We start from the raw sequence: 24456 nt of genomic DNA, 5'->3' as shown, positions 1-24456 counted from the left end.
GTGGAGTGAAGAGTTTGCAGACAGTCCCTGGCTCCCAGCGGGTGGGGCGAACTGCGCAGCCGGTCCCTGTATTCTAGCAGGTGGGGATGGGGAGTTGGCACACGCTCCCTGGGTGCGGGATGAGGCATTTTCAGACGCTCCCTGGCGGGGGGCGGGGCTCGCACGGACACTTTCCCTTCCAGCCTTGTAACGACGGAAACAGTGACCGCTCCAGATTCCCTACTTTGGCTGCAACTAGCATGCGCAGATGAACTGAGCATGCGCAGTAACCTTTGCTGTCGCCGCTGCCCTCTCTCTGCCCTCACTTCTGCTTACAATTTGCGGCCTCCTCTTTGGGGGGGTTTAAAAGCACCAAGGGGGGCAAATCGCAGCGGGGGGGGGGGCTGCCAGGGTCTGAGCAGGAGGCAAAAATTTACTGGCCAGGGAGGATCAAATTGCTGTAAGTAGCGGCGGGAGAGGGGCTGAAGGGGGAAAATCGGGTGGTAGCCGGGGTTAAGCCCGGTGGGGGGAGACGCTGCCAGACCCTGTGCGGGGACAAACCCCCCGTTTAAGGAGGGGAAGAGGGGGGAACAGCGACCCCTGGGGATGAGCCATCCGCTGTGCTCGGAAATCTGGGGGTGTCGGGGGTTGTGGGGGGGCAGAGGCTGTTTTCGTTCTGCTCCCAGGACGCTGCATGTCAGCCCTGGAGCAGGGGGCGGGTTCCTCGGGCTGGTCTTAAAGGCACAGACCTGCCAATTCCTACATTGTCAAAGCTTAGACACCGCAGCTCCTCTGTCTCACACAAGTGTTGCAGGGCTGTTACTGCTCCAGCCAGGAGGCTGAATGCAGTGAAATATTGTACAGACGCCCCCTCCCTCCCTCCCTCAAACTCTGCCTCTCACGTTTTGACTTTGTAAAAGTGTCTCTGTCAGTTTCTATGTCTATATGAAATCACTGCAGCTTCTTTCTCTTACATAACGTGCTGAGTTGCTAACTCCCTCCCAGAGCCCACGTGTCTGCACCCCCTGCTACACCCCAGGTCAGAGCCTGCCCCCCTCACTCAAACACCCAGCCCAGTACAAGGGCACTGTTTACAACTTGGGAGCTGCCAGACGGGCACTGTCCAGCCCAGCCCTGTGCTGCCATCCTGCTTCCTCCCCTTCGGTGTGGGCCCATGCTGCACCATGCTATCCCCCTGCCCAGCACCCCTCTGGCTCCCTACGCCCAGTGCCACACCACCCAGAGACCCCTCCACACACTCCTGCCCAGCACCCCTCTGACTCCCTATGCCCAGTACCACACCACCCAGAGACCCCCCCACACTCCTGCCCAGCACCCCTCTGACTACCTACACCCAGTGCCACACCACCCAGAGACCTCCCCACACACACCCCTGCCAGCACCCCTCTGACTCCCTACGCCCAGTGCCATACCACCCAGAGACCCCCACACACACATCCCTGCCCAGCACCCCTCTGGTTCCCTACACCCAGTGCCACACCACCCAGAGACCCCCCACACACACACCCCTGCCCAGCACCCCTCTGGCTCCCTACGCCCATTGCCACACTACCCAGAGACCCCTCCACACACTCCTGCCCAGCACCCTTCTGGTTCCCTACGCCCAGTGCCACACTACCCAGAGACCCCCCCCCCACAGCCCTGCCCAGCACCCCTCTGACTACGTACACCCAGTGCCACACCACCCAGAGACCCCCCCACACACACCCCTGCCCAGCACCCCTCTGACTCCCTACGCCCAGTGCCACACCATCCAGAGACCCCCCCACACACCACCCCTGCCCAGCACCCCTCTGGTTCCCTACACCCAGTGCCACACCACCCAGAGACCCCCACACACACACCCCTGCCCAGCACCCCTCTGGCTCCCTACGCCCATTGCCACACTACCCAGAGACCCCTCCACACACTCCTGCCCAGCACCCTTCTGGCTCCCTACGCCCAGTGCCACACTACCCAGAGACCCCCCCCACAGCCCTGCCTAGCACCCCTCTGGCTCCTTACGCCCAGTGCCACACCACCCAGAGACCCCTCCACACACTCCTGCCCAGCACCCCTCTGGCTCCCTACGCCCAGTGCCACACCATCCAGAGACCCCGCACACACACCCCTGCCCAGCACCTCTCTGGCTCCCTACGCCTAGTGCCACACCACCCAGAGACCCCTCCACACACACCTGCCCAGCACCCCTCTGGCTCCCTACGCCCAGTGCCAGACCACCCAGAGACCCCCCCACACACACACCCCTGCCCAGCACCCCTCTGACTGCCTACACCCAGTGCCACACCACACAGAGACCCTCCCACGCACCCCTCTGACTACCTATGCCCAGTGCCAAAACACCCAGAGACACCTCCACACACTCCTGCCCAGTACCCCTCTGACGCCCTACGCCCAGTGCCACACCACCCAGAGACCCACACACACTCCCCCCTGCCCAGCACCCCTGACTACCTACGCCCAGTGCCACACCATCCAGAGACCCCCCCCACACACCCCTTCCCAGCACCTCTCTGGCTCCCTACGCCTAGTGCCGCACCACCCAGAGACCCCTCCACACACACCTGCCCAGCACCCCTCTGGCTCCCTACGCCCAGTGCCAGACCACCCAGAGACCTCCCCACACACACACCCCTGCCCAGCGCCCCTCTGACTACCTACGCCCAGTGCCAGACCACCCAGAGACCTCCCCACGCACCTCTCTGACTACCTATGCCCAGTGCCACACCATCCAGAGACCCCCACACACACACCCCTGCCCAGCACCCTTCTGGCTCCCTACGCCCAGTGCCACACCACCCAGAGACCCCCCCCACGCACCCCTCTGACTACCTATGCCCAGTGCCAAAACACCCAGAGACACCTCCACACACTCCTGCCCAGCACCCCTCTGACTCCCTACGCCCAGTGCCACACCACCCAGAGACCCACACACACACACCCCTGCCAGCACCCCTCTGACTCTCTACGCCCAGTGCCACACCACCCAGAGACCCACACACACACACCCCTGCCCAGCACCCCTCTGACTACCTACGCCCAGTGCCACACCATCCAGAGACCCCCCACACACACCCCTGCCCAGCACCTCTCTGGCTCCCTACGCCTAGTGCCGCACCACCCAGAGACCCCTCCACACACACCTGCCCAGCACCCCTCTGGCTCCCTATGCCCAGTGCCAGACCACCCAGAGACCCACACACACACACACCCCTGCCCAGCACCCCTCTGACTACCTACGCCCAGTGCCACACCACCCAGAGACCCCCCCACGCACCCCTCTGACTACCTATGCCCAGTGCCACACCATCCAGAGACCCCCCACACACACCCCTGCCCAGCACCCCTCTGACTACCTACGCCCAGTGCCACACCACCCAGAGACCCCCACTAACCCCCGTGCCCAGTGCCCTCCCAGACCACTTCCCCACCTACTCAGAACCCCCCAACAGATCCTCTTACTGCCCAGTCACCCTCTAGCTGAAGACCCCCCACAGCCCTTCCACAACTGAGCCCCCCCACAGATCCCCTCACTGCCCCAGCACCACAACTGCACAGTGCCCCGCACAGACACCCCACACTTCCCAGTGCCCCAACACACACAGATCTCCCCATGCCCCCACTGCCCAGCGTCCCCCCAGACCCACTAGAGACCTACCCTCCCACATGCAGTGGTGAGCTGAAGCCAGTTCCCACAGCTCCAAGAACCGGTTGCTAAAATCAGACCTCCGTGGAGAACCGGTTGTTAAAGGGCCAGGAGGTGGGCAAAGAACTCCAGTCCGCAGGCTGGACCCAGGACTGGCACTAGTGTTTTTAGCGCCCTAGGCGCACGGCCATTTTGCCATCCCGCGCGCTGATCCGCGGCTCCACTGAAGCTGCCGCAGGCATGCCTGCGAGAGGTCCATTGGAGCCTCGGGAGCAGCGGACTGTCCGCAGGAATGTCTGCTGCAGGTCCACCGGAGCCGCCTGCCACCCCACCCCCGGCAAAATGCCGCCCCCCAATAATCCTGGCGCCCTAGACGATTGCCTAGGCCACCTAAATGGAAGCGCCGGCCCTGGCTGGACCATCCTGTTGCTCCCAGGATTCTCAGCTGGGGAGGCTGAGGCTCCCCTGGCCCTTGCCCCGTTTCCCCCCACTGCAGCGTGTTCAGCCACCAACATCAGCTTGGCAGCTCAGCTGAGCTTGAGAGTGTTGTCCTGCTGCCGCTTTTTGAGAGGCCTGGCAAGGTGGCGGGGGTGTGTGTGTCCTGCTGCAAGCTCCAGGGCTGGCCAGAGGAGAGGGGACGGGGCAAGCAGGGCAACTGGCCCGGGCCCTGGAGAGGCCCCCAGCCCCACCAGTATGTCTCCCCTAGCCCCAGCTCCCCACCCTTAAATCAGAACTTTTTATTGTGAACTGGTTGTTAAGATTTTGGCAGCTCATCACTGGCCACACCCTAACCCCCAGCCACAATAGCCAGCCCTGATGGGAGGTGACTGTGTCTGCCAGGCTGAGCTGGCAGCGCAGCCAGAGCTGGTCCTGGGGCAGGAAAACTCCGGCCCCTTGGGAGTGGTGCAATCAGCCAGGCTGGAGCACAGCCTACCCAGGCCAAGCTCCCTCAGGACCCAGTTCAGCCTCTCCCCACCCCCTACTGTCCCCTGTGACTGGCCGAGACTGGCCCAGCCTCTGCACCAGTCCCAGGTGTCTCTTCCCCCGGGGAGGCAGGTGGGGCCCCACAGGTCCCAGGCAGTGGAGACAGCTCAGAGCTGGAGCATTGCTGGGGAGCAGGGCAGATCCCTGAGACATGACTCCCGAGATCCCACCCAGCCCACCCACACCCATTGGCTCCGTGGCCACCAGCCTTGCCAAGCGCTCGAGTGCGCGCGCGCGCGCGCACACACACACACACACGCACACACTTCTCTCTCCCTGCTTTCCTATCACTAGTTATGTTACTACAGGATGAAATGTAGACATCCCATAAAATAGCTAGTTCCACACTGTTCTTCATACCTCAGATCACTGAAATGCAGCTTGGCATTTGAGATACTGTATGACTGTAGTACAGTTTGCGACATCACAGAAACCTTCCTCTCTCCAAGTTTACATCTCACCACACCCTTAAGCAATAACGTAACCATTAAACAGGTTCTGAATCAGTCATCTTTCTTCCCAATTTAGTTTTAACAAAAATGCTGCAACATAAGTAGCTATGGGAGATGGCAGTTCAGCTACTAGGTATCAATGGGGGAAAAATGTGCGAGTAATGTCCTGGATATACTGGCATGGCTGGCTTTAGGCCAATTCAACCAATTCCACTGAATCAGGCCCTGCCCCGGTTCGATGTACCGGCAAGAGCGAGTGCGCTGTACTGGGGTGGTCCGGCTTCCCCAGGGGGCAATTTAAAGGGCTTGGGGCTCCCAGCAGGGGCTGGAGCGAGCCCTGCATCCCCTGCCCTATCTCCAGCCAACCATCCCCTGCCCTGTCTCCAGGCAACCCCTGCCACACACCCTTGCCTGAAGCCAGCCAGTCCTGCACTCCTCTGTCTCCAGCCCTGCCAACCCATGCCTCAGCCTCCTGTGGCCCTGCCTGAAGCCAGCCAGCCCACCCCACCCCACACATACCTATCTCCAGCCATCCCCACACCCCTTGCCCTGCCTGCAGCCAGACCCTTCCTCCAGTCAGACCCTACCCTGCCTCCAGCCAGCCCCATGTCCATTGCTGCCCTGCAGTTCCCAGGGTAGTAACCCTGCACACCTGCTTCAATGAGGGGGGCAAGGAGCAGCTAGGACCCACACCTGTGTACACCCTAGGGTAACCAGACAGCAAGTATGAGAAATCGGGATGGGGTGGAGGGTAATAGGATCCTATATAAGAAATAGATCGGAAAATTGGGACTGTCCCTATAAAATCAGGACATCTGGTCACCCTAGTACACCCCCAGGGAGTGGCGGGGACCCACACATATGAAACAGAGCTCATTTCTAGTTCAGACCCATCTGTTTAAAAAAGAACTTTAGGTAGGGTTAACATAAATCTCTATTTTCCCAGATATGTCAGGCTTTTTGGGTCTTAAATCGCCATCCAGGAAAATACGGACGTATGGTAACCTTATTGGTACAAAAAATACATACTGTGGCACATCTCTTAAATCAGAACTTGTTATAGGGAACCGGTTGCTAAGAAATGAATGGCTTTATTTTACACTTTTTTTTTTTTAGTCATCCATGACGGAGCCCCACCAAAAATGTTCAAATTGGGCCCTGCACTTCCTAAAGCCAGCCCTGAACACCGCCCTAGTGTGGGGGTGAGAGCGCCTCCGGGATCCTGACATCCTAGCACTTTACACACCTTCCTGGAGCCTCCCAACCTCTCTTTTACACAGTTCATTATTATACCTTGTCTTACAAACACCAAACACCATTACATGTGCACAAAGATAAATAATTCTCCTCCCCCCGATATATACAGAGCTGTGCTTCTGCATATAGTATCTATCTGGGATGAATATTGAGCTCCCAGCTCTTCAGGAATCAGTAAAGAGTCAGCTTCCAAGCCACATGTTGAATCCTATTGTAAACAATATGGGCGACGCATGAGGCATTCTGAAGCAAGAGATAACTGGTAAAGTTTAAAGAAGATGAAAAAAAAGCTTTTCTTATGTTTTGTTTATGTTGGATTTATTGTATTATGAATAGTAAGTATTGAATATAAAAATTTGGTAGTAGGGTATACAATGTTATAAGAAGAGATTATGCTGTTACCATTATCCAGTCTATTTGAACAGTAGTATTTTGAATTAGTGATACTTCACAGAGAGAGAAAGAAGAAAGCTGAATTTAGAGAACAATTATTAACCAGATTCTTGGTTATTCACCAGCCACTTTGCTCCTGTCCACGGCACAAGGCACCATAAACCCAGTATAGTCTGGACAAGAGAATATTCACCTCAAATTGGCATCTACTACACTCCCTGCCCCTGTCCCCCCATTCCCAGTCACCACGAATCAGGATATAGCTGAGTGAAAAGGTGGCATGGCTGAAACATTTATCAGGCAATTGAAAACTAGTATAGAGTACAATAGTCCTGAGAACATCGCTTAATTCTGAGCACTGTGTTTGCAACGTGATGCAGGATGGGCCTGTTGCCATGGCACCATTGGCACCATTGTAAACTCAGTACTGACCTCAAGCCCCCACCCATAGCAAAACGCCCTTGGACCTTTTCTGGATCCCACCAAAAAATATTAAAATCTGCTGCCCCAGTGCTACTTTCTTTCTACAGGAGACATGATACAGTGAAATAATTTCCCTACATTCCATCAACCTCTGCATCACACATTTTCAGTATTTAAAAGACTCTCTCATATTTATTTGTCTATGTGAAGTCTCACAACAGTTCACAAATTTTAGAATTGCCTTTTGCTGCATTTATCTTGCCTGTGAACTCAGCTCTTACAGTCCTATTTTCACACGTCATTGCTTGTGTATAGAAACTGATTCACAAATATTCAGTAAGTTTATTATATGGTGTCATCTTAGAACCTTCCCAAGTGCAAAAATCTTCTGCAACAATGAAGGCTTGGGCTGATGACCAGTGGCTGCAGAACTTTTGGATGGTCCACATTTCTGCATCTTTGTGCAAAACTCACCAAAATAAAAGCTGCACTGACAGTGGAGAAGAAAAAACAACTGTACTACGGGGATCTGCAACACCAGATTATTATTGGTCAATCACTGCTCTCTCTCCTAAACTAAGATGGAATGGATTTCTTTAATGTAAGTAGTCACAACATATGGTTAAATATTTTATGATCAATATCCTGTTAAGAACTCAGCAGTCACAGATAATACCTGTCTTCTTTGGTAACTATTATCCTGTCTGTTCCCCCAAACCAAAAGTGATCAGACAAAAAACTTGCATGGAGCAGTCAATGGAGGTGTGAGACATACCTGCATACCTACAACCATGGTGACAAGCTTGAGGAAACTCCCCTACCCTCATTCACACCCACCTTAGCATTTAGACAAATTCTAGTTTGAAACTCTGATTGATATCTGACTGATATCCAAAATACTGAAGCAGACACATTTCATTGTCAGCCCTCTGAAGGAACATCACCCATAGTAAGAAGTGATCAGCTCCTACTATCTAGCCTAAAGAAATTCCTGCAGTCATCGGTTTACCCATAAACAAATCTACTGTTCTCCCTTCAACCAATTCAACCTATTGCATATTTTCTCTACAAAACCATTTGCTCACTCTTAAGTAAGAATTCTTATGCATGCATACACCCAAATTCTGCCCGAGTTAGAATCAGAGAATAGAATCATAGACTATCAGGGTTGGAAGGGACCTCAGGAGGCTTCTAGTCCAACCCCCTGCTCAAAGCAGGACCAACCCCAACTAAATCATCCCAGCCAGGGCTTTGTCAAGCCTGATCTTAAAAACCTCTAAGGAAGGAGATTCCACTACTTCCTTAGGTAACCACATCTATTCCTGACAGATTCAAGACTGTGAGCTAAGATCATCAGTGAAGACTCAGGAGTTCAAGCTTCCTGGAGTGGGTGAGTTTCCTCATTTTCTCTCTCTGTTTCCTTTTCTAACTCAGGTATTAAACTGTAAAAATGTAACTTACTTTGTTTAGGCTCTCCTTGTGATGTAAAGATGGGGATAGGGACATGCTACATCTGGGACAAATAAAGGTGTCAGCTTGAAAGTGCTGTTTGACTCATTCCATTGGGCACACAATGAGTACATTGATCGAGTTACACAACCACCCCTCTCCAGAACAGTAGAATTATCAGGGGGAGAACCCAGACAAGTAAGCCCAATAAATGAGCATACCCCAAGTAATGGGCAAATCTGGTAAAAGTACAGAAATACTAAAGGTATTCCTGGCTAACTGCCTGAATAATAAAGAATCTTTACAATAACTGTATAATCATTTCTTAAATTGTTTGCATGCCTGTAATCATGGTGATTTCTTTATTGCTCCTAATTTCTATATTGTTTATCTGTGTGGTGTCTGTTTGTTTTTCTTTACTTTCTTAGGCTGATATATAAGTAATTTTGCTGTGTGTAAAACAATTTAGATGATGCGATCTAATTTCTTAGATAATCAAGTAACATTATGTTAGGATTGATTAGTTTAATTACATTAAAACGATTGATTAAAGACATTGCTGAGAATGAGGTGATACTGATATGTGTATGTTATAGGGGTTTCTCTATTTCAGATTCTTCAGATTTCCAGACAACGATTTTCTCCAAAAAAGTTGCACCAAGCAAAAAATTACCTCAATACACATAATGGCAAGTAAGTAGAATTTTTCCATGTGTTCCCATGGCGGGGAGGGCTAGCTCAGTGTTTTGAGCATTGGCCTGCTAAAGCCAGGGTTGTGAGCCTAATCCTTCAGGGGACCATTTATGGATCATGGCCAAAAAAAAAAAAAAAAAAAAAAAAAAAAAAAAAAAAAAAAAAGCAAGGCCAAAAAAAACTGTCAGGGACAGTACTTGGTCCTGATAGTGAAGGCAGGGGATTGGACTCAATGACCTAGTTCTGTGACATAAGTATATCCCCATATATTATTATATATTACATATTTTTTCAAAACACATTATCTTCAAGCAACTCTGCTTGTTTTTTTAATTGACATTTTTTTGCTGCTACATTTACTGTCCTGAGTCACTAGGTCTATACATTGTTACAATTTTGTACTGATCTCCTTATGTCTGAGAACATTCACTCTTCATTGAGCAAATACAGCCAAAATTTGCAAGCCACAGATATTTCAGAATTATGCACATGCCTGCAATTTATTTAGGTCTGTCATGTCACTGGCCTATGAATGATGTATTGTTGATTTAGGTTTACCCTGCTTATGGGTTTGCAATGTAAATCGCTTACCTTATAACTCTGCCTTGAGTCTTATATGCATTGATATGCCATGTTTGCACTTAAGTAACTGTTTTCTCTTGTAAACAATTCTCAGGGAAATCTTTTGAAGAAAAAATTGCAAATGTTTTGGCATACATAAGGAGTAGCACATATCCTGAAGGAATGAATAAAGTAGGCAGACTGAACCTGCGTCGATATGCTGTCAACTTTTCATTGGAAGGTAAGGAATATTTGTTTTAAGATAGTACTGGCACATAACACAGGAAACTTCAGCCTGTAAATGATGGTCATGATGTCCCAACATTGGGAGTATTTGGAGTGTTAACCTTACCTTCAATGGGACTGGAATTTGGATCTCTATTTTTATTAAAATTTTCCAGAAAATCTGTCTATGCCAGTGGTGCAACAAAAGGAGTGTGCTGTGCAGTTGTGTGAGAAATGAGTCTAAATTTTATTTAAAAAAAACTGATGACTTTGTTTCATTTCGTAATTATGTTATCCGGTCTGCTGCAAGCACCACCAATAATCACTATATGTTAAATGAGCAAAAACTTCTTACTATACACCAGGGCCGCCCAGAGGACTCTGGGGCCTGTGGTCTCTGGTGGCAGGGGGGCCCTGCTTCAGCAGTAATTCAGCTGTGGGGCGTTCCTCTGCCCTGGAGGAAGGATCCCCCCACTGGCGAAGACCAAGAGTGAAAGAAGCTCTGGGGGCCCAGGCCCCTCGACAGTTTTCCAGGGCACAAGGAGCAAGTGAAGGACCCCGCTTCAGGGGCCCTGAAAAACTCTCCTAGGGGCCCGTGTGGGGCCCAGGGCAAATTGCCCCACTTGCCCCCCCTCCTCTGGGCAGCCCTGCTATACACTGAAATTTCCCCCTTGTACTCAAGGCATTATGAACCAGACTGTATATAGATGTCTTTGATAGCCATATGCCTTTTAATTAATTAATGGTTTTGCCAATAACCACTTATAGCTTAAGTTAAACACTTTTCCCACACCCCAGCCCTGGCAGAAGCCACAAGGCAGCAGGGGAAGCCCCTATGCCTGACCCCATCTCCAGGAGATGTGCCTGGTGGGGCAGGAAACTCCACAGCACCCTGCTTTTAGTCCCCTAAAGAACCGCAGGATCCAAAACTCCACCACGGCCCTGGGACTGGAGGAGCTCTCACTCCCTGGTATGGCCGTGACACAGGGACAGAGCTTCTCCAGTCCTGGTGCTGTGTGGGACAGCAGGGTGGGTGGGAAATGAGCCAAGGAGTTGTGGGCCCAGCAAAATGGTGGGGAGCCCAGGTGTAACATGGCTGCGATCCTGGGGAAGAGGACGAAAGGGATAAGGCCATAGGTGGTGTAGCCAGTGGACAAGGTGGGTAGGTGCCCAACAATTGCTCTGTCCCAGGGCCCAGATAAACTTTAATCATCCTCTGTGCTCCATCTTCTATGATCAACAGAGGGGAGATTGTTCCATTCAGCAAAAGGAAGAAAGGTTGTCGTTGTGCATACCATGAAAGAAGCCCTGCAACTCTTTAAAAGGTATCATGACAGTCCAGAGGGTGGACATCTAGGAATATTCAAAACCAGGAATGCGCTGACATCAAAATACTATTGGCCAGGGATGACGGAAGACATTGCCAATTGGGTATGTACACTAATGAAACAAAATGCTGATGAATGGTATTTACAATTGAAATAGAAGTTCAAAATGAATGAAAGAAATATAAAAGTATATTTGGTGTGCAAATGTGAACTCTGTTCCCTTGTGATACTATTTCCATAATGAAATGTTCATGTCATCATATTGTTCCATCAAAAACAGGTTGCACAGTGTCTGACTTGCCAGAAAGAGGGAAAGCAATCAAATCTGGATACCACCTTGAAAAGCATAGAGGTGAATTTTTGAATCAGACACGTTATGGTTTATCATTATCCATGGTTATTTCTGCAATACAATGAGGCTTTGATTTTGAAACAAGTCCAATGCATGTAAGTGGCACAGCATAGTGCAGCAATTACCTCTAATACGCCTTCGCACTGGCTGGGGATATTTCTTCTGCTTTACTCTGTTATTGTTTTCAAACACTCATTCCTGTACTTCTTTTTGTTTGTTTATTCTTTCTTTCTTTCTCTTCTGCATTTAAAAGTGGGCTTTCATTTGGATTCTATGGCTGTTTTAACCATATTACATTGTGTACTCTGCTTCTGACATATGGGTTCATTGAGAACATTTAGTAATAAACATGTGAAGTATGACTGTAATTGATACCCTTGTATGTAGGTCACTCGGATCTGGGAATTGGTGGGAATGGATTTAATAGGACCATTACCAGTAACAAAGGATGGATACCAGTATATACTTACAGCCATAGATTATCTTTCAAGATGGGTGGAAGCCTTTCCACTTAGAAATAAGTCGTCAATTGAGGTGGTACAGATCATGTTCAGCATGATACTTTGATGTGGATGCCCACAGCGGATACTGACAGATCGTGGTGCAGAATTCAATAATAAGGTAATGATTTCTTTTTTTCTGGTTATTTGTACTATGTACTCAAAGTCACTGTCAGGTCACCCATAGATCTCAAACAACTACCATCTTTTCTTTTTATATATATAAACTGCTGTTGGTCACCATCAGTGTTGCTATAAAATTATTTTTCTTCATATCTAACAAAGAAACGAACAACTACTTGTTTCCAAAACAAATATGAGAAGACAGTTATGCCTGTTGCTAATTACACGTAAAAGTAGTGGCCCATACCCAAAGGAAAATTCCTCTGCACAAGTCTATATGTACGTTAATGGTGTAACTTTTTTTCTTTCAGCTTAACTTGTATGTTTGTAATAAATTGGGAATAGAATGTAGCTTCACCAGTCCGTACCACCCACAAACCAATGGCTTGACTGAAAACGCTAATAAATCCATGAAAAGGTAAGTGAATGGTGGGAATCGTACAGTAATAATGGCAAGTAGAATGTGCTATACTAAAAGAAGCAACTCCCCAAAAAATCTTCAAAAGCAATGTGTTACATGGAAATCTTTTTTTACATTACGTATTACACCTTTTTGATTGTGTCTGATCTGTTTCAAACAAGACCGTACATGTGACTTTCTTTTCTTAAACAATCAAATCAATGTGCCTTTGTTACAGAGCACTGCGGAAGATGGTTGATAACAATGGGAGTAATTGGGATAAATTACTTGAACCCATTTTGTTTTCTTTGCGAACTAAAATACATGCAACAACAAAATTTTCACCTTTCCGACTAATGTTTTGTGATGATGCAGTGTTTCCTGAAGATGTCTTAGATAATTACACGGTAAGTGTATGTTATTCCCAGCACCTTTCATGTACATATGGCATTCTGTGTGCCTTCATTTTACTAATACAACCACTTCTCCATTTGTTTACAAAGATCCCAGATCTGGATATGTTCGGGGAAGATTTCTGCAAAGAGTACAGCATGAATATGAAATCGAGACATGACGCTGACATTGCGCTGGCCCTAAGTAACATTGCTAAAGCACAAGAAAAACAACGAAGACATTATGCTAAAAGAAAGACTTCTAAATATGGGGAAATAACATTTGAAGTTGGGGACTCTGTTCTGTTACTGAATGCTAGACAGAGAACAAGAAAAGGAGGAGTACTGGAATCTAAATATCGGGGACCATACAAAATTATGAGTGTTGAAGGTAAGAGAGTGAAATTGCAAACCATCTCAGGGAAACAGTTAGGAACCATGTACAGTATTGCACACTTAAAACCAGTAAAAGAACCAACAACATTAGCTGCTGAAAGCACATCAGAGGGAAAAACTGGAACTGAAATTGGAGTTGGTGACACTGAACCAGAAACACCCACGGAAGAGATTAGAGAAGTGGATGGCACCGTATCTCTTGACAGCAAAGTGGAAAACATAGAGGTCACAGCAATAGAAAAAGAGGAATATATAGGGCAAGATGTGTCAAACAATGATACAAGTGATGCTGATGACAGCTTTGATGATATGCTTACAGAGGAAGTGGAAGACAAGCAATGGCTTCTGAAAGGTAATTGGTTACCGCTCTTTTCTTAAACACATTAACATACTTTATAACTTGAACTATATTAAAGGTTTTCATGTACAAAGTGGCGGCATTGACAGTATTAAAGCAGAGAAAAAGGAATCTGTATTACCATGCATGTAATACGAGTTAATATTTTTTTCATAGTAAAATTGGTAATGACCAGCAAACACACAGAGAGACTGGAGGCGAAAGTGAGAAACATAAAATTGTATGGCTCTTCATTTCATTGCCTGAAACCGAGAAGCTGGATAAGTGATGAGGTACATTTAAGTACCACTAAACATGTATTTGTTGATGTGATTGATTACTCAAATACCATTGTAATTGTGCTTTTCTTCCATCATGTGTTGTAGGTTATTGATGCATTTTTGAGCTGTGTAGTTGAGAAAGTAGATGGAAAGGTAGGCTAGTTACTGTGATACATGACACAATACACTGATGCACTAAGTAAACAATCACGGGAATATGTGGCACAACATATTTAAGTCCAAATGCCCTTGAAATATCAACAGACACCTGAAATTTCAACATTTCTGTGTATATACTGCTGCGAAACATTTACTAAAATGTATTTGGAGGTGCATATCGGACATACAATAGAGGGCCACATTAGTTCTGCTGTACAGTTCAGTGGGTCCATTAATTGAACACAAGTATGTGAACAGCTTAGTCACTTTTTAAAGGAAGTAATTCAGAGCACATTGATTACAAATCATTTGTTTTTATAGGACTATCTTACATATACATATCTGATTTGTAACACTAAGGATCCGTTTCATGTCTGTCTATATTAAATTCATTATGTTCTTGACGTGCCACAATTATTAATGCATTAATAGCTTTGTTGACTGTCAACAGGTACAAGCCATCTCATCAGTAGTTTCCACTGTCATTCTCTCAGGCAGAGCTACACAAGTGAAAGTGAAGGTAAATGTTAACATACTTTCATACATAAAATGAAAAAAACCAATTTCAGTCACTGAGTTAAACACAGTGTGAAACAGCAAAAACTACGATATGTTTGATGTGGGGGAGTAGTCCAATAGTAATACATGTAATGAATCTGGGAAATACAGTATAATGTATATTTCATGGTTTGCCTCACTGGAAACCATAATTACATTTCTAATTTCTTTTAAATAAATACAGAGTGAATTACTTCAAAATGATATATTATTGCTTCCTTACCACACACCAGGTCATTGGGTTCTTGCGGTAAGATGTTTTGTATTGTGCTTCTGGATTATGGGCAATAAATGTGGCAATAAATAAGAGATTTGTAACACAAATATGGTAGTGGTGATATACTTTGCCATGCTGCGGGTTTTCTGGGAGTGCAGTGCATGCTAAGGAAAGTGGAATGTGATTGTTAAAAATACATTGATACTGTCAATTTACATTGTTCATGTAACATGGAAGAATACATTCTGTAAAGAGTTGATTGATTTCACAATATGATTATATGTTGTGTGTTTCTGTTACATTACAAATGATTATATGTTAATTGCATACTGATTGTTGATATATTTTTTGAATATATATAAATTTTTTGAGATAATCACATTACCAATACATTTTATGAATATATTTAAACTTACAGATAGCCTTGATGAAAAAAAAAGGAATTGTTAATAATTGACCCATTGTGTGATGAGATCAGATATGAAAGAACATGCCTGAGGAATTGGAGGTGATTTATTAGATACTTACTTTCACAGTGGACACTAACTGTTCCATTGAAATTGTTTTTAAAGGGAATGTTACAATAATGAGAATAATGTCTTCCTATTAGCTACAAATAAACATTGAAACAGCATATACTTGTACTGAATGTACTTAATAATGGACTTTGAGTGAACTTGTGTGATGTGACTCTGGGGAACGACTTCACAGAATGTGGACACACACGAAACAGTAGCATGTTGCATGATTGAGAATGTGTTATTATCAACATGGGGCACAGCAACTCAGGTGACACACTGTGTAAGTGTGAGACAATAATATGAAAACAAGTGTGTCTATATGTGAGCAATAAGTCATTTCAATGACTAAGTAAAAAGCGAGAGAATGGATTTTTATCTATGTCCAGAAAACAGAGTGGGAAAAAATGGAAAGCAAAGCGCATTTATGTAGTCTGCTAATGTACTCTCTAAAAATTTCAGAAACTTCATCAAACGATTAACTAGTAAATCCTCATCTGATTGGAACAGTAAAATTATGCAGCATCCCAGACAAAGTGATGGCCACAACTGTGGACCACTCATCTTAAAGGTATTGAATACCAAATTGGCATTATTATTGGTTATATATGTTTAATTATCCATGTTGAAAGTAAATGCCAGAGATTACCAGTGGGCACTGCACTGGTGTCCTTGCCAAGGTGTATGGGGGTGGGCTTGTGGCCACAAGAAGGGATGGGTTCTCCAGTGGCAGGTGCGGTGCTGGGGAATCAGATTCTACCATCCAGCCCTTCCTGACAGCTGCTGTTGCAGTGGCCAGGAGCACCAGGCCCTTGTAAATCACTGTAACCCAGAGCCCCTTTTGGTCCTCCACAGTAGGCAGCCCTGCCAGGAGCATTTAACAGCATTGCCAGACCTTATGGCAGGGCCGCAGATGCGGGGGGGGGAGGGGATAAAGGGAGCAGTGCTGTTAAATCATAAAGCACTGCCACATCAGAAGTGTAACGTCAGCCATGTATGGTCTGGAACCAGTGGCCAATTCTTACTGGTTCACTGGACCAGCCCACTTTCACCTATGGTAAGTATGAGGTTTATTCTAAATATCACTGTTGTTAGTTTGCAGAAACATATTTGCAGCACAAAGACATCAGTATGGTGGAAACAACACAGAAGGCTAATACTGCGTTTAGAAGACATATAGCAATTCTTCTAATGAAGGAGTCAGGTAATTACTTTCTACCATGTATTGTGGACTCATTACGCACATGTGAGGATAACATGAAGAGTGGAATTTTGTCACATAACAGACAGTTATCTTAATAACCCTAAAGTGGGATATCTCACAGGTTTGGTTCTGAAATGGTGACTATGAATCAATAATATCTTTAAGTACACAAAAATTTGAATGGGGTGAATGATTACTATTGATCGACCAGTTAAATGAAACTTGAAATTTTAGATACAGGTGCAGTAAAGTTAAAATTGGAAAAAAATATTCCAAAAAAAGGAAGAGATATGTGTGTTCAAACCATTGACTGGATTACAATATTGACAATTAATACATCAAGATTAGCATTTTCAGTGTTGGTCGTAACGTATTCATCATTTCGTAATGCTATATTTATTTTTAAGAAAACGTGGAGGACTACTGCATATACTGCAACCTTATCGACTGTGAAAAAGAAAGTGAGGATTGCACGATGGTAAGAAACATAGAATTACATGAGAAATATATGCCATAAACTGCGTAAGGATCATGATCCTTGTAAAAATTCCACATTACACATTTTCTTCATGCCGATAGTTATATATTAGGTAATGTTCACATGTGGAAGGAATAGGATGAGTCAATGCAAAGTATGTATAACATAACTTATGTGATTTAATTTCTTAATTCTTACTTATCAAAGGTCCAGTGTGATTCTTGCAAGAGGTGGGCACACATACCATGCATTACAGAAGGAATCAACCAAGAAAACCTGACATATGAGAAGAAAGAGTACAACTGCAAGACATGTGCATAGTTCACTTCATTAACAAAAAGAAAAAAGGCAATAAAGAAAACCCATTGTTTAACTGCCTCTTGTTCAAAACATAATGCAACCCAAAGAAATATATTTCTATGTATACATCAGATTATATTAAATGTTCTTGATGTTAAATAAATTATTCTCTGTATTTCTGTCCATATATATAATGCAAACTATAAAATTTTAAAAGTAATTTAAAAAAATGAAAGTGGTGTCATCATAGGAGTGCTCCATACCCCGAAACCTAACCTCCCTTTTCATGTATTCATACACAAGAAAGCAAAAGAGCGTGCCTCGATCACCCAATAGGTCAATTTGGCCCATTAGCCAGGAGGAAGCAGATCGTGAGTGTTTTCGACCACAGACTCCATCCCTCCTGATTTGCAACCATCCCCGGACCAGTGACAGGTGCATAGGCAGCCATGTCATTGGAACTAAACCATGAGGAAGTCAGTGGAAAAAAAGAAAGGGGCCACTCTGGTTATCACCTTGGGGTCAGGGGAGTGCCCTCTACCCCAAACGTTACTTCCCTTTACACGTATTCAGACACAGAAAAGCGAAAGAGCGTGCCTCGATCACCCAATAGGTCAATTTGGCACATTAGCCAGGAGGAAGCAGATCCTGAGTGTTTTCGACCACAAACTCCATCCCTCCCGATTTGCAACCATCCCTGGACCAGTGACAGGTGCATAGGCAGCCATGTCATTGGAACTAAGCAAGGAGGAAGCCAGTGGAAACAATGAAAGGGGCCACTCTGGTTATCACCTTGGGGTCAGGGGAGTGCCCTCTACCCCAAACGTTACTTCCCTTTACACGTATTCAGACACAGAAAAGCGAAAGAGCGTGCCTCGATCACTCAATACGTCAATTTGGCCCATTAGCCAGGAAGAAGCAGATCCTGAGTGTTTTTGACCACAGACTCCATCCCTCCCGATTTGCAACCATCCATGGACCAGTGACAGGTGCATAGGCAGCCATGTCATTGGAACTAAGCAAGGAGGAAGCCAATGGAAACAATGAAAGGGGCCACTCTGGCTATCACCTTGGGGTCAGGGGTGTGCCCTGTACCACCAAACCTTACTTCCCTTTATCTGTATTCACACACAAAAAAGCGAAAGAGCGTGCCTCGAGCAGCCATGTCATTGGAACTAAACAAGGAGGAAGCCAGTGGAAACAATGAAAGGGGCCACTCTGGTTATCACCTTGGGGTCAGGGGTGTGCCCTGTACCCCCAAACCTTACTTCCCTTTACACGTATTCACACACAAGAAAGCAAAAGAGCGTGCCTCGATCACCCAATAGGTCAATTTGGCACATTAGCCAGGAGGAAGCAGATCGTGAGTGTTTTCGACCACAAACTCCATCCCTCCCGATTTGCAACCATCCCCAGACCAGTGACAGGTGCATAGGCAGCCATGTCATTGGAACTAAGCAAGGAGGAAGCCAGTGGAAACAATGAAAGGGGCCACTCTGGCTATCACCTTGGGGTCAGGGGTGTGCCCTATACCCCCAAACCTTACTTCACTTTACACGTATTCACACACAAAAAAGCGAAAGAGCGTGCCTCGATCACCCAATAGGTCAGTTTGGCCCATTAGCCAGGAAGAAGCAGATCCTGAGTGTTTTCGACCACAAACTCCATCCCTCCCGATTTGCAACCCCATGGACCAGTGGAGGAAGCAGATCCTGAGTGTTTTCGACCACAAACTCCATCCCTCCCGATTTGCAACCCCATGGACCAGTGGAGGAAGCAGATCCTGAGTGTTTTCGACCACAAACTCCATCCCTCCCAATTGGCAACCTCATGGACCAGGCGGCAGCAATTCCTGAGCAGGAGCACAGATGGTTTTCTTATGTGACAGAAACTGAAGCTAGTTGCAAAACGGGAGGGTTGCTCAAACTGACGTTACACCGGCCCTGACCTGCTCCCCTCGGGCTCCTGGGCTCCGCTGGGTGCCCATTGCCGGTCGGAGCTCGGCAACGCATCGCCACCCCGCACTGTGACTCAGCCTCCGGCTCCAGCGCATCCCGAGACCCAGCGACTGCAGCAGGAGCCCCGGCCTGTGAATTGTCCTGACTTTCACGCCGACTTCCTTCCTCCGGGCGGGGAATTAGACATCAGAGTTAAATGCCGGGGCCAAACAACCAGCCCCAGCTCCTCCCTGGAGTCCTGTCCCGGCCTCAGCCCTTTCCCAGCCTATGGAGTTTAGCCCAGAGAAGGTGAAAAAGTCTTGTCCCCGGCTGTAAATACCTGCTGGGTGAGCACTGCAGCCTGTCAGCTGATGGTCTGACACTATCCCCTGGCTGGGAGTTGCAGGTAGAGGAATTCGCGCTAGGAGGTGGGTGCACCTGTCTGGCAGGGAGGGGAATTAGCTGCTGGTACAACTCCCTGGGGGCTGGGGTGGATTCTCCATCCTCGGTCATGTGTGAAGCTGGACGGGAGGATTTTCTAGATCTGCCTTCGATCCCCCCGCAGTTCACTCCGGGCCCTCCCCGGTGTGCGGGTTTGCCCAGGTGATCCCAGTCTTCCCGTCCAACCTTCCAGCTGGGAATTCTCCAGGCGGCTGGAGTGGTGTGAGCTGAAACGTGGCTTGGAGAGCGGGGTTTGGAGCCCCCCTCGGTCACAGCAGCTCTGGCATTCCTTGCCCTCATCTCACCCTCAGCTCCCCGCTCCTCCGCGAAGACTCCCCGCATGCCTCAGAGCCAGGTTTCTGCTGCGGGAGAGATCAACCGGCTGCTGTCCTCTTACCCCCTCGTAAGGGAGCAAATCCGAGGCCCAGACCGGACGGTTCCGGGGCAGGGAGCAGGTGCAGCCGTGGGCTGGAATTCGTCCTTGTTGGGGTGGAGGGGTTATGGCAGCCACTTCAGCCCAGAGTGAAAGCTGAGTAAATAGCAGGGTTGTGTTCCTGCCAGGAACAGCCGGGAGCTAGAGCCTGCTCCACAAACCTCTGCTTCTCTGCAGGACCACAGCGGGGAGATGGGTCTAGCTGGGTTGACAACCCCCCAGTGACTGACTCGGGTCCCCCACAACCCCCATCACTGCTCCAGGCCCCCCCCAGGGGCTGGAGATAGAACCCAGGAGTCCTGGCTCTCAGGCCCCTCATTCTAACCTAGTAGCCCCCCACCCTGTGTCATTCCGTCTGCCCCCTCATGCCTCCTTCCTTCCATCTGTCTGTCCATCCATCCATTTGTCCCCATACAGTCCCCCTACGTTTCTCCATCCATTCCCCAACTCCCAGCCATACCCCGGTTCTCACCTGCCCCTCCCTGCTGGGGGCTAGCGCTGTGGCGGGGGGAGGTGGTGGACCCGAGAGGAGCCATGATTCTGATCTCAGGAGCTAGGCTCCGTGAGCCTGTGGGACTCCCTGCCACAAGACCTGGCTGAGCAGGGGGGCTGGGCTGGGGTCACCGAGCCATCGCTGTGGGGGGAGGGTTGGGGCACCCTGTGCCTGTCACTTTCCATGGAAAGCTTCTATCTCACCCCCACCTTCCCCCACACAGATCTCCAACCCCAGAGCTGAGATGGAGCTGATGACGAGGCTGCAGCTCCCCAAGGAACTGGGTGAGTCAGGGCTGTGGGGGGCGGTGCCGAGAGGGGGAGGGCGGCCGCATGGCTGACATGGCCCCTCTCCCCGGTGTCCATGGGGGGCTTGGGGGGGCGTGGCTGATGTCCCCTTCGCCCCGGTGCCCATGGGGTTTGTGGGGGGGCCGTGGCTGACATCCCCCTCCCCCCAGTGCCCCTGCGCAGCAGCTCGGTATCCGTGTTGATCCGAGGCTTTGTGGCTGATGTGGGCTGCGAGCTGCTCTACAGGAATGAGGAGCCGGGGCCCATGGAGGTTGTGTTCAAGTTCCCCGTGGATGCCGAGGCAGCTGTCTACGCCTTCCAGGCCTGGCTGGGGGGGGCCTGCATCCAGGCCCAGCTCCACGAGAAGAAACAGGTGCTGGGGGCAGGGTCCCAGGGGGGAGAGAGGAGGGGGATGGGTTGAGGGGATCTTGGGGTGACCCCGTCTCTCCCAGCAGGTGTAGGAGCAGTACAGGGATGCACTGGGCAGGAAGAAGAGGGATGTCTAGGGACAGGGGGATCTTGGGGTGACCCTGTCTCTCCCAGCAGGCACAAGAGGTATACGGGGACGCAGTGGGCAGGGGGATGTTGGGGGACAGGGGGATCTCGGGGTGACCCTGTCTCTCCTGGCCGGCGCAGGAGGTGTATGAGTAAGTGCTGGCTGGGGGCAGGGGGATGTTGGGGGCAGGGGTATCTCAGGGAGACCCCATCTCTCCTGGCAGGCGCAGGAGGTGTACGAGGAAGTGCCAGCCGGGGGGCAAGGGGATGTCGAGAGACGGGGATCTCGTTGTGACCCCGTCTCTCCAGCAGGTGCAGGAGGTGTAGGGGGATATCGGGGGCAGGGGGATGTCGGGGGGCAGGAGGATATCAGGGTGACCCCGTCTCTCCCGGCAGGTGCAGGAGGTGTATGGGGACGTGCTGGCCGGGGGGCAGGGGTGTGTTGGGGGCAGGGGGATCTAGGGGTGACCCTGTCTCTCTCTGCAGGCGCAGGAGCTGTACGGGGACGCACTGGCGGGGGGGGCAGAGATAGTTTCTGCTGCAGCAGGAAGGGGCCAGGGGCGACGTGTTCAGCTGCTCCCTGGGGAATCTGCCCCCGGGGAGGAGGCAGTGTTGACCCTGCGCTATGTCTGTGAGCTGCCGCTGGAGCCTGACGGGGCTGCCCGCTACGTGCTGCTGACCGTGCTGCATCCCCGCTACATGCCCCATGGTAAGACCCACAGATCTCCCTGCCCCTCCCACATGCCCCACAGTGAGACCCACAGCCCCCCCCCCACGGCGGCCCCGCACCGTTCCCCACAGTGAGACCCACAACCCCCCTGCCTCTGCTCTGCGCACTCCGGTGAGACCCACAGTCCCCTACCCCCGTCACAGTGAGACCCACAACCCCCACCCACGTGCCCCACGGTGAGACCAACAGATCCCCCTGCCTCTGCTATGCACCCCATGGTGAGACCCACAGATCCCCCGTTACTACCCTGCACCCTATACCCCAGCTGTTTGCTTCCAGCTGTGCTGCACCCCTTTGACATGTCCCATGTTGATACCAGACCCATAGGCCCCATAGATCCCACATAGCTTGCTGTACCCCATAGCCCCCCAAACCCCAGCAACACACCCCACGGTGAGTGACTCCACAGCCCATAACCCCCTGATACCTCTATAGCCCCTGTTACATATCCCATGGCCACTACTGTGTGCTCCATGGTAAGTACCCTGCCCCATAGGCGTGCAATCCCTGCCCCAGGATGTGTGACCCACCCCAGCCATCCCGAAATCTCCTGCTATCCCAGCCTGATATCCCAGCCTAATATTCCCCCAGTATCTCATACTCCCCTGCTCTCCCAGGCCTCTGGCTCTCACCCCTGTGTCTCTCTCTGAAGGCTGGGATGGGGAGGATGTCACCCAGGGGGTCCTGCGGGTCCCCCAACGGGAGCTGCCCTATATCCTGAGTGCCACGCTGCAGTCGCCCCACGGCATCAACCGCGTGCTCTCCAACTGCCCCCTCACTCACCTGAGCTATACAGCCGGGAACCAAACCACTGCCCAGGTAAGGGCTCACCTGGACGCCTGGGTCCCGGCCATTCCCACTGGGAGGATGCTGCTGGGGAGGGCTCTGGGCTGAGGTGTGGGTGCCAGGGAACCGGGCTGTGGGCTGGAGGGAGGTAGGGGGGATTTGAGATCAGGCTAGGGGGCAGGTCCCAGGTGAGTGGGTCCTGAAATGGGGAACATGGGCCAGACTCTTTGGGTGACTGGGGAAGCGGGGGGATTGAACCACATCAACAGATCTGGGGAATTTCCCAGTTTTCTGGGGAAAATCTGGACAGGCTGAAATCTGCCAGTTTGGGGAGAAAATCCCTGGGAGTCACTGGGATCTGTTAGGCTTTAGTTTCTGGGATTTTCCCTCTCCTTGTTTCTCAGTGGAAGGAAATGGAGGTGGGGGGACCAGGAAAATTTCACCCCCAAATTGGAAAGATTTAGCCCCCCCCAGATATCAAATATTTGCAGTTTTTCACCAGGAAAAGCCAAGTTCACCAGGAAAAGCCAAGCCAAGTTTGCCTTTGGGATTGTTTTTCCCTCTCTTCTTACCACCGAACCTGGGGTAACCCAGCCAGTGTTCCCAGGGTCAGCCCCTCACCCTGGCTCCATGCAGGGGGTGCTAAGCTGGGTGCGAGAGCCAGCAGGACCCTGATCCCTCAGGAATCGTCTGGAGGTGACTGTTTGTCTGTCATCCCCCAGGTGTCATTGGCCCAGGTCCCCCTGTGAGATCGGGACGTGGAGTTGCTGGTGTATTATGCAGAGCCACACAAACCTAGCGTGGTGCTGGAGGCTCGGCTGCCTGGAGCCAAGCCAGGTAGGGGAGGGGATCCTGCACCCAGCTACTTCTAGGCAGGGGCACAGAGGGGGATCTGTGGCGGGTGAAGTAGATGCCGGGTGGTGACATGGGATCGGGGAGGCACAGGGGGATGATTGGGGAATGGGGGATGCTAGGGCTGATAGGGGTGGGTGCTGTGGGAATCCGGGGGCAGGTGAGGGTGGGGGGAGAGGAGTGGGGGGCCATGGGGGAGCTGGGGATGGGGCGTGTGTGGAGGATGGGGGAACAGGAGTGAGGGGCCATGGGGGAGCTGGGGATGGGGTGTGTGTGGAGGACAGGGACAGGAGTGGGGGGCCATGGGGGAGCTGGGGATGGGCTGTGTGTGGAGGACAGGGACAGGAGTAGGGGGCCATGGAGGAGCTGGGGATGG

General features: G+C 49.8%; 2 protein-coding genes across 16 annotated transcripts; both read left to right on the top strand.

Annotated features, from left to right (window-relative positions):
* Positions 1–376: 376 nt before the first annotated feature.
* Positions 377–18011, top strand: LOC115641211. Of its 15 annotated transcripts, none has more exons than XR_003998031.1 (18): positions 6914–7756; positions 8485–8545; positions 9218–9297; positions 9974–10099; positions 11327–11514; positions 11692–11763; positions 12151–12384; positions 12698–12804; positions 13025–13193; positions 13290–13926; positions 14089–14204; positions 14803–14871; positions 15094–15159; positions 15545–15634; positions 16107–16215; positions 16740–16848; positions 17256–17326; positions 17534–18011. XR_003998031.1 is itself a non-coding variant. In XM_030544274.1 (14 exons), the coding sequence occupies exons 9-14, from the start codon at positions 12797–12799 to the stop codon at positions 15214–15216; spliced, it is 1122 nt and encodes a 373-aa protein (XP_030400134.1). In that variant the 5' UTR covers positions 377–439; positions 7520–7756; positions 8485–8545; positions 9218–9297; positions 9974–10099; positions 11327–11514; positions 11692–11763; positions 12151–12384; positions 12698–12796; the 3' UTR covers positions 15217–15538. The 15 variants fall into 15 exon arrangements, 10 of the variants coding, with proteins under 10 accessions (XP_030400134.1, XP_030400144.1, XP_030400143.1 ...); XR_003998032.1 differs by having other exon boundaries at positions 15545–15927; XR_003998034.1 differs by lacking the exon at positions 15094–15159.
* Positions 18012–20149: 2138 nt separating this feature from the next.
* On the top strand, positions 20150–24059 carry LOC115641213 (von Willebrand factor A domain-containing protein 5A-like). Its single transcript, XM_030544286.1, has 6 exons — positions 20150–20459; positions 21154–21214; positions 21388–21590; positions 22199–22421; positions 23095–23261; positions 23951–24059. Exons 2-6 carry the CDS (start codon positions 21175–21177, stop codon positions 23975–23977), a joined length of 660 nt encoding a protein of 219 aa, XP_030400146.1. The 5' UTR covers positions 20150–20459; positions 21154–21174; the 3' UTR covers positions 23978–24059.
* Positions 24060–24456: the final 397 nt, after the last annotated feature.

Source organism: Gopherus evgoodei, unplaced genomic scaffold, assembly GCF_007399415.2.
Source record: "Gopherus evgoodei ecotype Sinaloan lineage unplaced genomic scaffold, rGopEvg1_v1.p scaffold_33_arrow_ctg1, whole genome shotgun sequence".
NCBI lineage: Eukaryota > Metazoa > Chordata > Testudines > Testudinidae > Gopherus > Gopherus evgoodei.
This window is presented reverse-complemented; position numbering and strand designations above follow the sequence as displayed.